General features: G+C 36.3%; 1 protein-coding gene across 5 annotated transcripts in view; it reads right to left on the reverse strand.

Moving 5' to 3' along the window:
- Nucleotides 1-13,069, reverse strand: part of pfkpa (phosphofructokinase, platelet a) — a 36,418-nt gene that overhangs the window by 14,884 nt on the left and 8,465 nt on the right. For 3 of the 5 annotated variants that reach the window (XM_082184313.1, XM_082184315.1, XM_082184311.1), the window contains exons 4-13: nt 11,856-12,045; nt 11,434-11,599; nt 11,276-11,320; nt 11,016-11,124; nt 8,544-8,639; nt 7,012-7,104; nt 6,336-6,461; nt 5,798-5,862; nt 4,758-4,827; nt 2,898-3,044 (exon numbers count right to left, since the gene is read on the reverse strand). In XM_082184313.1, coding sequence (XP_082040439.1) covers nt 2,898-3,044; nt 4,758-4,827; nt 5,798-5,862; nt 6,336-6,461; nt 7,012-7,104; nt 8,544-8,639; nt 11,016-11,124; nt 11,276-11,320; nt 11,434-11,599; nt 11,856-12,045 — 1,107 coding nt within the window. Of the gene's footprint in view, nt 1-2,897; nt 3,045-4,757; nt 4,828-5,797; nt 5,863-6,335; nt 6,462-7,011; nt 7,105-8,543; nt 8,640-10,441; nt 10,538-11,015; nt 11,125-11,275; nt 11,321-11,433; nt 11,600-11,855; nt 12,046-13,069 lie in introns of all 5 variants that reach the window. The other 2 variants (XM_082184314.1, XM_082184312.1) reach the window with 1 other exon arrangement.

The raw sequence follows: 13,069 nt of genomic DNA on the forward strand, positions 1-13,069 counted from the left end.
TATTATGAGACATTATTTAAGAGATTTAAGTATTGTATTACATGAGTAGCTCTCAGCCACTTTCATTTTTAAAAAGTAGCTCTCAAATGAAAAAAGGTTGGAGACCCCTGGTGTATCCAGACCAGAGATATCATCAAAAGCATCAGCTAGCCAATCGATATCAAGAGGATTTAGCATTTCCAATTTATGCATTAAATTGTTATTATTAGGGTAGGCCTACTTTTATTATTAAATTGATATTACAATTTAATTTGCCCCGCAATAATTTCATAGCACATCACTGCAAAACCGACGCACTGCGAAGATAATAAAATATTAGACAGATTAGCTTACTCCTCGTTGAAAATGATTTTAAACATCTAGGTCGATTATACAATGAGTTATAGGCCTATAATTCAAAGTTTTAACAGTCTATAATGTCTGAACACCGCAATAATCAGTCATTAATGAAAATTAAGAGCAGTTTTATTTCAAAAACAACTAGTTTAACACAAATTATTTTTCTTCTGATTTGTTCACTACGTATACGCTGATTTCACGCAGCCGTTATTTTGAAATCGAAAGCGAGGCTCCGGTGGTCAATAAATTAAGGGAAAAAATTAATTAAGTCAGTTATATGTTATCATGTTGTCAACTACATGTTGAAGTAGGATTTATCTCTTGTTGTCTCTGAGAGAATATGTGCCAAAAGCTCGTCAGTTTTTACTTTTATTTTCCGAGGTGAATAATTGTCTGGGTTTTGAGACTTCTTCACCGGCATAACTCTCACGCAAAGTTTGCACATTGCTTGTGTGATATTCACAGACTCGTCTTCATGGTTTAAAACGGAAAAACTTCCAATATTGTTGTAACATTTTTCTAACAATCACCAAGTGCCAAATGATGGACAGCGGTTCACTTTTCCCGTGATAATAATATTAAGTTAATATTAAATAAATGAGTAAACAAAGTGGAAGTAAAAAGTGAAACAAGTACATTATAAAGAGGTGTCGGTGTACATGTACATGTACATGCAGGTATGGCTTGGAAGACGTGGGTAATATGGTTTATCCATTTTGCAACACGAACTGGAGGTAAGCAACATTTTGCTAAATTGCAGCTAGTTTGATAGCAACAGAACTTAAAGATCTACCTCTTTTCAGCTTCTTTCTTGCTGCATTAAAGATGAATTAATGCAGCAAAAAAAAAGATGAATAGAGCTAAACTCTCCAAGACAATCCAGGATCCATTGCCCATCCCTGCCTTAGGGTATTTTTTTTTTTTTTTTTTTTATGTAGTTTTTCCAATGGAAATGCAAATGGGATAAATGTGATCACCACTCATGTGCTTTCTAAATTCACTGGTTTATTGGATTAGACTGGCTGAAGAGATCATAATGGAGATCAGCCATGGATGAGACTTCTCTTATAGCAAAAAAAATAACTCGATGTTGCAGGGCAGTGCAGAATTTAAGAACTTGAAAATGTTAGTAGATGTTAAAAAATATTCATTTTGAAGCCATTGATAATAACACACATGGGATTTGACGAGGCACTGCTTACTCTCCCCAAGTTTGTAATCCTCCTTGCGTTTGTTCAATAAGACGATTAGTGGATCATGTCTTTATCTACACCAGGGCCCAGCCCATGAAATGAAATTAGTTGCTCTGTGTTTATCTCCATTCCTCCAACAGCTCTCGGCATAAGGCTAATGGGATTACGCATCGCCCCCTATCAGTACACAGTGGTACTACAGTGGTAAATTGGTTTATGTTAATCCAGTCGTGTTCTTCGTCAGAGCAAAGAGCAGCAGTGCAGGGCTGGAGGTGTCGACACTGCTGTCTGTGCTGTTTCAACGCCTACTTGTGTTAAACGTGTTAATGTACCGTCTGCTCTTAATGCTATTACTGAAGCAATACAATCAGCACAACTGGATGTGAGTGTAAATAGTGTTTGTATACTGTATGTGGCCTATTTAAGGAAGCTTTTCTTTTAAACTTGATGTTAATATGTGGAAAATGTGCACACAACAAACCTTGAATGGCGTATGAAAACATGAATACTACCATTAAAAAGTTTGTGGTCGGGAACATTTGTTTAATGTTTTGAAAGAAGTCTCATATGCTCATCAAGGCTGCATTTATTTGGCTGTAAAAATACAGTAAAAACATTGATTTTAAATATTTATATATTTTAAAATGTAATTTGATCCTGATTTCCTGCTAAATTTTTTTGTATCAATGTTGAAAAGTCTTTCTGCTTAATATTGTTGTAGAAATATTTTGTGAAATTATAAATGTATTTACTGTCATTTTTGATTAATTGAATGCATCCTTGATAATAATAAAAGTATTAATTTAAAATATATAATAAAATAAAATAAAAACATTGACCACAAACTTTTAAATGGTAGTGTATCTACAGCAACAAATGTTTAAAGACATGTAGCCTATTAAACTAGCATACCCTATACAACTTAGTAATTATATCAAATATTTTATTTTATATTTTATAATACACACTATATAATACCATATTCTTCTTTAAAAAAAGTGCTATAGGATCTAGGTTTTTATCCTCCATCCTACTATTTAACCTCTACTACATTTTATTATATACATTTTATATACAATTTTTATGTATATTTAGCATCTCCTTTTTGTACTGTATGATGTGTTATATGGACCTGTGTCTGCAATAAAGCTTTATTATTATTATTATATATACATTTAAAAAACACATTTGGCCTTTGGCATTATAAACAGCTTCCCCTTGGGGTCCAAGTGGGACAAGATTTTGTTCATATGTAAAGATTGTTTGTGTTTCTTGTGTCTCTACAGAAACTCCCATAAACCATTATGTTTAAATCCTACTGGATGATTCTTAAACACTGGGACGTAAAAGTAAATATGTATTTACCTGTCCCTTATAGAATCCCTCAAAGCCGTCACTGACAGCAAACATTTTGTGTCCCTCGGAGATGCCCACTCTGACAGCCGAGCGCACGGCTGCGTTCATGCCCGCCGCGGGGGCGCCCACGTTCAACACAGCCACGTTATAATTGCTCTGAATGGGGGAAGAAGACATAACATCGCTTATTACGCTGACAAATACGTCAATAAATTACATTTAGGTCATTTCTCGAGCATTTGCTAGTACGAGGCTTCAGCTAAATTATTGACTTATGTTCAGTTGTCTATAATAAATACAGCAAGCGTCCTCTTGGATATATGTGGGCTGATGTTAATAGCAAACTAAAATGGCCATATTCATTTATATAACTAGCAGGTATGTCTATATATTTGTGGTCTTGTGCTTCTTGATCATCCTTATGTTTTTGTTTTTACCACTCAATGCCTATTAGGAATTTAACAATGTTTCCAACCAGCCGTTGGCATTCATCAATCTGTTTTCCATTCCAGCAGGCGCAGGGTAATTTGCTCTTTGGTTTACTCGACACACAGCCCGGAGCATCAGAGAATGATTATTGACTAAACACTTCTGGACAAGCGGCCCTTTTGACTTCTGGACAAGCGGCCCTTTTGACTTTTCTGACTGTGTTGTAGCAGCTTTTCCATTCAAGACTCCTGTTCTCTAACGCAAGGCTTTTAGAAAAGCAACAGAAAATATACTAAGCATCAGCGCTTATAAACGCTTCCCCAAAGTAGCTCACAATTATTTAAAATAAGAAAAGACAATCTTTAAAGTAAGTTAAAACGGCTTCTTAAGATTCTTATTTAAAGGCAAGACACCACCGGTATTAACTTCTTTTTTTTTTTATGTCAGGATTAAATATGCAAATGAGGCATTATCTATTTAAATATGCACTAGTTTGCATACATTTCTAAAGCAGAAATCTGAAAATTGGATGAAGCCATGTTCAAAATCCAGTGGTTTTGCTTGTACACTCTTTCCAAATGGGAAAGAGTTTTTCATGGAACCATTGATGCCGGGTTTTCATGGTCTTGGAAAACCTGCAGGGAATTTTAAAAGTGTGATATCTAGACCTGGAAAAGTCATGTAAATGTCTTCATGGAACAGATTAAAATAAAACAAAATATTCTAGTTATGTCAAGCTCAAACATATTTTCCTTGAAATAAATTGTTGAGAAATTGCTATTTGTAATTAAAAAAAAAGTAAAAAAGTAAAATCCATTGGTAATAACAAGTGTAAACTCTAATCAGTTATTGAAACGTCTGGAATTATGGGATTTAATTATTTCAATTATTTATAATTATTTTATTTTATTGTTGCCACCATGATGTTAGTGTATCCTGGATGGTTGTCAGGGCATTGCTATGTAGTTCCTAGGGTGTTCTGGGAGATTGCCCAATTCAAAAGAGTCCATTACAAAACTTATATGATATTCTGGTCTCTAAATATAGCTTGCTTCCTTTATTATGAATCCATGTTGTTTGATCATCCACTGAAAATTATGATTCCAATCACTTAGATCACTAAAAATAAATGCAACAAAAAATGTGCCCTTTAAGGAAATTGTGGCATTGAGATAATATTAGCAAGAGAATAGAGCTAAAAATAACTATCCAGAAGCAGAAATATTCACACAGGATGTGTGACCGGACTAATTAATCTTGGTTTCCACTGGAAACATCTGCTAGGGGTGGAATCCTGTCATGTACTGAGGGTTGTGAATCGCTAAGTCTGACCCAACAGCATGCTAGTGTCAGTCAACAGAGGTGGTGTTGTGTTGAGATGGAGTCAAACATCACCAGGGTAAAACAAACATGGCGTTCCTCTCAGGATGCGACACTCACGTGTGGAAGTTCAGACTCTGGTTTGCGGTGAGCCAGCAGTTTGTAAGTCCTCAGGTTGTTCTCAAAGCTCCTGCATTTACACACAAACATATAAGTGTTATTATTATATTTAATACGATTTAAGAGTTATATTTGTAGTTATGCTTAAAATGAATAGAACATACACACTACCGTTCAAAAGTTTGGGGTCAGTAAAACATTTTTTTAGAGGATACATAAAATTGATCAAAAGTTACTTTTACATTGTTACATAAAACATTTTATTTTGAATAAATGTTGTCTATTCATCAAATAATCCTGAAAGAATTTTGATCACAGTTTCCGTAAAAACTTTAACGGTTTTCAATATTGATAATAAATGTTTCTTGAGCATCAAATCAGCATATTAGAATGAGGATCATGTGACACTGAACACTGGAGGAATGATGCTGAAAATTCAGCTTTGATCACAGGAATAAATTACACTTTAAAATATATTAAAACAGAAAACAGTTATTTTACACTGTGATAATATTTCACGATATTACTGTTTCACTGTATTTTTGATCAAATAAATGCAGTCTTGGTGAGCACAAGACTATGCTTTCATAAAATCTTTAAAAAATCACACCAACCTGAAAGTAGTGTACATGCTACTCACAGTCAGAGTTAAACTACAGGTGAAACTCCACAAATTAGAATATCATGCAAAAGTTCATTTATTTCAGTAATTCAACTTAAAAGGTGAAACTTAATATATTATATAAAAAATTACATGCAAAGGGAGATATTTCAAGCCTTTATTTATTACAGTTTTGATGATTATGGCTTACAGCTTATGAACATTTTCAAAATTTCTGAGATTTTGAATTTGGGGTTTTCAGAAGCTGTAAGCCATAATCATCAAAATTACAACAAATAAAGGCTCGAAATATCTCACTTTGCATGTAATGAGTCTATATAATCACAACTTTTGCACGATATTCACATTTTTCGAGTTTCACCTGTAGAGTCAAGATACTCAAATTAGCAAAGTTTCAAACTAAATGTAGCAGACGCACCTTCCACGTAGCCGGACCGCCTCCTCAAATCTTTTCTCATCCATGGCCTTCTGCACCTGCTGAGTCTACAAGACAGAAAAAGCACTTCCATTATAATGATATTATGACATGTAATGTGTTGGGTTGAATTGATTTGTTGGAAACACTCTCTGGGTCATATTTCATATCAACATCGAAAGAAAAAAATAAAAATTTCCACAAAGAATGTGAAAATAATGTCAATTTCAATTAAACACATTTTTCATTAATGTAAATCAACCTGTCCAGACATTTTATTTAATCATATTTTTTTATAATTACAAAAATATATAATTTTATTTTTATTTAATTATCATTTTCATTTAATTATACAATGACATGTTATTAAATATTTAAATGCAAATAAATATAATTAAATTCAGCTCATAGGGATGCAAATGCCAGAATGATTCATGAGAGCGGCAGTAATGCAATGCTCTCATTCCTCTGCTGAACTGCATGAGCGTGGATCTTTATTATCACAGCACTAAACCCGACGTGGCATCTGTCCAAGCCTTACCATCTGCACACACTCCATGAGGGGCAGCCGCACAGACTGGTTCCCACACAGAGACACCACGCATGCTGGCGTGTTTGCAGTGGTCTCAAGCAGCGCCAGAACCGCCTCCACACCCATGCGACTGGCCTGACAACAAACACAAAACAGCAATGCAATCTGTAGTGCTTTAGCGTGCTCTAATGCAATCTTCACTTTATGCATAGAAATAGTTTTATATGGCAGAAAATGCCATTTTAAATCACCCTAAGGATTTACATATGTTTTCCACCCAGCACTGAGAATGTTTACATAATGTGTGTTCAATAAAGATATTCAAGAGGATTTTGTGTGTGTGTGTGTGTGTGTGTGTTATTTGTTTAAGCAGACTGTGTTTGTCTATTGCTATTGCTTATTCAAGAACCAATGTATGCATGTTGAATCCAAGGCTTATTATACTTTTCCTACTGCAAGTGTTGTTTGTGTTAATCGACAGCATGCCACATAATATGTACATAAACATAATGTTGAAAATAAATGGACCACTTAGGAAAGAAGCTGTCTTTCATTTCCGCCATAATTTTGTTCTCAGTTCCCCAGAGTGCACTTTAGAACCGCAGAGCAATTGCAGTGTGTGGACATGAGATCTGTTTATGTAATGAATGTAAGCCTCCTGATTTTATCCCCGAGAGTTTCTCACCAGAATCCTGTCAAATGCTGAGGGGGTCCCTCCTCTCTGGACGTGGCCCAGGATGGTCACACGCGTGTCGAAGCCCAGACACTGAACCACCAGCTGGAAAAAGGAAATAAAGAAGATTTAAACTTGAATTATAGGAATCAAGGGAATTCAGAGGTTTTAGGTCATATTTTGTCAACAAAACTTCTTGTTCATTACGCAAGATAACATTTAATTCCAAATAAAGCAAATGTCTATGAGCATTTTGAATTTTCAGTACAACATGTCTTCATAATGTTTATAAATCTTACAGTAAAATATATTATATATTAACCCAAAACTGAGTTATTCATAGAATCAATGTTCAAGCTGCTCTTTTCCAGCTTAAGATTTGAACTTAGCTTTGTGTTAAGAACAGACCACAGTTTAATATAGTCCATGAGTCGTATGGACCACTTTTATAATGCTTCTGTCTTTTTAAAAGTTAGACGGCCCCTGGTCACCGTCCAATTTCATTGTATTTAAAAGAGCTGCGTTAGCCTATAACATCTCCTCTGCCATTCTACTGAAATAAGAATGTCATATGAGACATTAATGAGTGAGTAAATGATGCCAGAATTTTTATTTGTGGGTGAACTGTTCCTTTATATGCTTTGCTGAATATACATTTTATACAGTATAAAGTCATTTAATGATAAACCTAAGAACAAGCACAGAATACACAAACCAGTCATAGTAGTACATGCGTTTAGCAGAAAGATTCACAAGAAAGCTGCAACACACATGCAGATTAAGAGATTTAGCATTAATTGGTGGAATCAGAACAGCGTCCCATGCTAGTCAGTACATTAGAACCCATATTTTAGCGGTTAGCGTTAGAGATGGTGCTAAACATTGTAAATAATTCAACTCCTGCAGGACCTTTTTCAGGGTGAGGAAATGTACTTCCTTTCACCAAGAATAACCTGAACAAAGAAAACATAAATGTTTCCACAAGCATGACTAAAACTAGATTCTTACATTGTCTTTCTGAAGAAAATTCCCATATTTCTATGATATTTTGTCCCATGATAAAGGCTCCCACACATGTACAGTAGTTTATTCTGGAAAGTTTAAGTTATTTATTTTTTCAGTTATTTATTTGTCAGTTGCACAAATAAAGTGGGACAATATATGCAATGAAATTTAAAATTTAGGGTTAGAGGTTTTAAAAAAAATAAAGTATGAGCAATGCTAATAGTGACGCTTACCTAATGTTTCTTGTAACACAAATTATTCTAAAGAAAAGAACAGACTGAACTGTAAAGCACTGGAAAATGTGCATGCTCCTGCTTTGGGTGGCATTCAAGACACTTACGCACTGATGCCGTGCAGTAGTTAAGTAGAGGATAGCCATAGCTGGTTATGTTCGAGGTGACCACATGTGCCTTACCAGAAAAGAGTGTGTGTGTGTTTAAGCAAACCACACAGGACAAAGCCAGAGAGGGAGCACACACAGAGCTCAGAGAGGTCAGGGATCAATGCAGGAGCTGGATCTCTATACACCATGTACTTACATTCTTTACATGTTCTGAGGTAATGGGCTGGTTGTTACGATCAATCGCACCTTCAGCTACTATTATGATATTCAGCCTTTTCATTCCTGCTCGTTTCTATGAGGGTAAGAGACAGGTCACAAACTGATGACAAAAACAACGGGAGAGATTCAAAAAGCTGGAATTGAGGCTGCAGAAGTGGCCCATGAAGTAAATAGCCACTTACTGAAACACCATTTCTAATGAAGCAACTTTTGCTCAAGTTGCTCAAAGTAACGAGAGTGGCTTGCTCCTTGCAAGATCACCTACCCAGATCTTTAACCACTACACCACACGACCCAGTTAAGGTGCATTCTTTCTAACAGCAATTCAATTCAATTGTTCGCCAAGTCGCTGTACTTTTGGTCCAGGACTCCAAATGGCTGTACTGCTGTTCAAGATCTTTAAGTACATGGTTGGGCGGCAAGTGACTGTACTGTTGATCAATGTCCCTAAGTCGATGTGCTGTTGGTCAAGGACTACAGGTGGGTGTAATGTTATTCAAGGTCTTTAAGTCACTATACGGTTGGTTGGCAAGTTGCTGTACTGTTGGTCAATGTCCACAAGTTGCTATATTGTTGTTCAATGTCCCAAAGTCGATGTGCTGTTGGTCAAGCAGTTCCTTTACTGTTGATCATGGTCACCAAGTCGCTATACTGTTGTTCGAGGTCCTCAAATGGCTGTGCAGTTGGTCAAGGTCTTAAAGTCAATATACTATTGGTCAGCAAGTTTCTGTACTGTAGATTAAGGCAACCAAGTCATTGTTCATATTCTGTTGGTTGAGGTTTCCAAGTTGCTATACTTTTGGTCGAGGTCACCACATGGCTGCGTTGTTGGTCAAGGACTGGAAATGTTCATCAAGTTGCTATACTTTTGGTCGAGGTCACCACATGGTTGTGTTGTTGGTCAAGGACTGGAAATGTTCATCAAGTTGCAGTACTTTTGGTTAAGGTCGCCAATGCCCTGTACTGTTGGTCAAGGACTACAGGTAGCAGTACTGTTGTTCAAGATCTTTAAGTCACTATACGGTTGGTTGGCAAGTTGCTGTACTGTTGGTCAATGTCTACAAATCACCATATTGTTGTTCGATGTCCTAAAGTAGCTGTGCTGTTGGACAAGGTTTTAAAGTAGCTATACTGTTGATTGAGAAATTGCTGTACTGTTGATCATGGTCACGAAGTCGCTGCACTTTTGGTTATAGTCACCAAGTTGCTGTACTGTTGGTCGAGATCTCCAAGTGGCCGTCTACATAATGTTGGTCGAGGTCACCAAGTTGCAGTACAGTTGGTCAATGTCTACAAGTCATTATTTTGTTGTCCGATGTCTCCAAGTGTCTGTGTTGTTAGTCAATGCCTTAAAGTCACTATTTTGTTGGATCATTACTTTTTGTTGGTCAAGGTTTTTGTTGTTCGCAGACTTCACTTGGTTATGCTGTTGGGCGAGGTCTTAAAGTTAATATACTGTTGATCACTGTCAGTTGAGGACACCAAGTCACTGTTCGTATAATGTTGGTGTACCTTTGACTGAAGTCGCTGTGCCTTTGGTCAAAGTTTCCAAGTCACTGTACTTTTGGCCAAGGCCAGCAAGACTAGTGGACTGCTGTTTTCAAATGCTTTAGGCAGTTGTGCTAAACACTTTGTCGATTATGATGCATCAAATTGCCAGATCTTATTGAAAAAGAATGATTTGTGCACCATGTATCAATGCAAATCGCTGTCAGTGTGAAAGCCCTTGTACATCGTGTGGCATGTGGTAGAATTTGTAGCATGTTTTTGCAACAAGTCTTACGGTCGTTTTGGAGTTTTATTGGAGATGGGCAACTGCAGTTCTAGAGGATTCCAGATTTTTGCTCTCTCCCTTTGAAAACATCAAGTACTCACATCCTTCACTATACTAGAAGTAATAGCTTTTCCATGTCTGTCAATGGCTCCTTCAGCGACTATGATTATGTTCAACCTTGAACCTCTGGATCGAGTCTGGGGCAGTGAACACATTTGTTCCACAAAAACATATGCATGTTACAAACAGAAGAATAAATTAAGGAAGTGGAAAATTAATTAATTGTACACAGATGACTCTGGAATAAATACCTTATTTAAACTGTAAATGTGTATGTATAACCATTTTTTTAGTAGTGTGTCTTTTTTCAAGTTGTATGACTATTTACATAACTGAGGAAGCTACGTCTCTAGCAAGTAGTGATGGAAAGCTATACATTTTACTTTATCATGAGTGAAGCTTCACTGTAGTTAATTTATTTAATAAGCAACAGTTTCAGATTCACTTCCCCAAAACTGTGTACAACCACAAGCATACTTTAATGGTTCTGACGATTTTTCAGGTGAAAAACTAGTAAGAATAAATCTGAAAGAAAGTGTGAGCACTAATAACATAAGAAGTACATCACGTGTGCAGCATGTAGATTTAGTGAGGAATTATGTATTTTTGTTTTACCGCAGAGAGTTTTTGACACATTTTCTCTTCCCAGCCATCCTCAGGGGGCATTTCAGGAATCAACACCCAGTCAGCTCCACATGCCAGGGCACTCACCAATGCCAGATAGCTTCATACACAAGCACATACAGATATAGAAAACAGTGTCTGATTTGACAGTAGACAGCATCATTTCACCATTAAACGCAAAAACCATGCCAATAAAATGTTTAGAACAAATCCAGGGCAAAATGGATTGAGCTAATATGTAATAATCTTACCCACAATGCCTGCCCATCACCTCCAGCACAAATGTCCTCTGGTGACTGTAAACCACAAAAAATTATTAGCCAATAAATGTGAATTGGCATATTTGTTCACAAGAAACAACTTGCACAACTGGAAACCTGTTCTGCTTTGTTATGGACTGTTGAAGTACCTCTGAGCTGTAGTCATGATTGCATCAACCACCTCAATGATTCTGTGGAGGGCTGAGTCTGTTCCTATTGTCATGTCGGTGCCACAGAAGTCATTGTCAATAGAGCCCACCATGCCCACAATGTGAAGAGCAGAGTATTTCTGAGCTGCCTCCTCATCAATCAGATCTATAATAAAAAATAACAACAACAAAAAATGCAACATGAAAGCTCATAAGATGAAATTCTAGACAATATTGTTTTTTTATTATTATTTGCATATCAATCTGTTTGATCTTAATTTTTTTGGCTAATTTATGCTTAATAAAATAGTTCAAAATTCAGATAAATTCAAGCTAATGATAGCTAGAATGCTTTTTATGTGAAATAAACAACACCCTCAATAAACTAATTGTATTTCTATTGTGTCGTCTGCAGCTCATACTTTGCTGGACCAGCTCTGCCAGCAGGCCGCTCCACTCCTCTCTGAAGAGATTGGCCCCGGTCAAACTGCCGTCTCCTCCAATCACACACAGGTTGGTGATGCCCCTTTTCACCAGGTTATGAGCCGCCTTCAGACGACCCTCATGCGTGCGGAAATCTTTGCATCGTGCGCTGCCGATAACAGTGCCGCCCTGAAACACAATCACACAAAATCTTAACCATTGTAAACATGAGATTGAAAAGGTATTGGCCCATTACTTGGTGTTTGCTGAATGGTCAGAGCACGCTGTGACGTTTAAAGATATCAGTTTCTCCTTAAAAATGGTAACCACAGTAGGGTATCTTCAGGGTTTTAAAATCAAATGTAAGGCTTTTTAAGACAAATTGCGCAAATAAAATTAGTACCATTATGGGTAAGTCCAGGGTAACATCCTAAACTGTAAAATGACTGTAAATATGATGATTGTAACAATACAAATTCAAATAATACAGGTTTTGACAAAGCCAAAAACTTGTAAAAAAAAATATAAACCTCAAATTTCAGTCTTTAATTCATTTTTTTTTTTAAGAAAAGAGATGAGTCAAAATTATAAATATCTACTTCAATAATGAAACCCCAGTATTAAAGGTCCTTTACATGCAATCTACAAGCAATCACATCATTACAGCATGACACAAGCTGACTAGCCTTTGCTGATCCTGCAGCCAACGTGATTGCTTGCTCAACATTAAAGGACAAGTTCGGTATTTTACACTTAAAGCCCTGTTTACAGATTTTTCGAGCGAAATAAACCTAAAATTCTCGGGACAGCAGCATGTGTCCAAATTTTAATCTTAACCATTCTATTTCATCAGATACGATCTGTAAACAGGGCTTTAAGTGTAAAATACCGAACTTGTCCTTTAAATAGTCTGGTTCATTGTTAGCTGTAAGCTAGTCCTGCAGAGCGCTATTAGAGTTCCTCTGAAATTATTCAGTTTCTGTTGTTAAATAAACCTAATGTAGGATAACCTGAAACCCTGAACCCTGTGGTTTACACTGATGTTAAAATAACACTTCTTATGCTACAGTAAAACACTGATGTTCACTTTCAGAAGTTGTAGGGATGTTTTCTCGTCACAAAAAGAATGTGAAACACACATGTAAAAGATCATTTAAGTTTATTTTACACACTTTAAGCATTATCGTATCGCATATCGAATATCGCATTTTTC

Source organism: Leuciscus leuciscus, assembly GCF_965113295.1.
Source record: "Leuciscus leuciscus genome assembly, chromosome: 11".
Taxonomy (NCBI): Eukaryota; Metazoa; Chordata; class Actinopteri; order Cypriniformes; family Leuciscidae; genus Leuciscus; species Leuciscus leuciscus.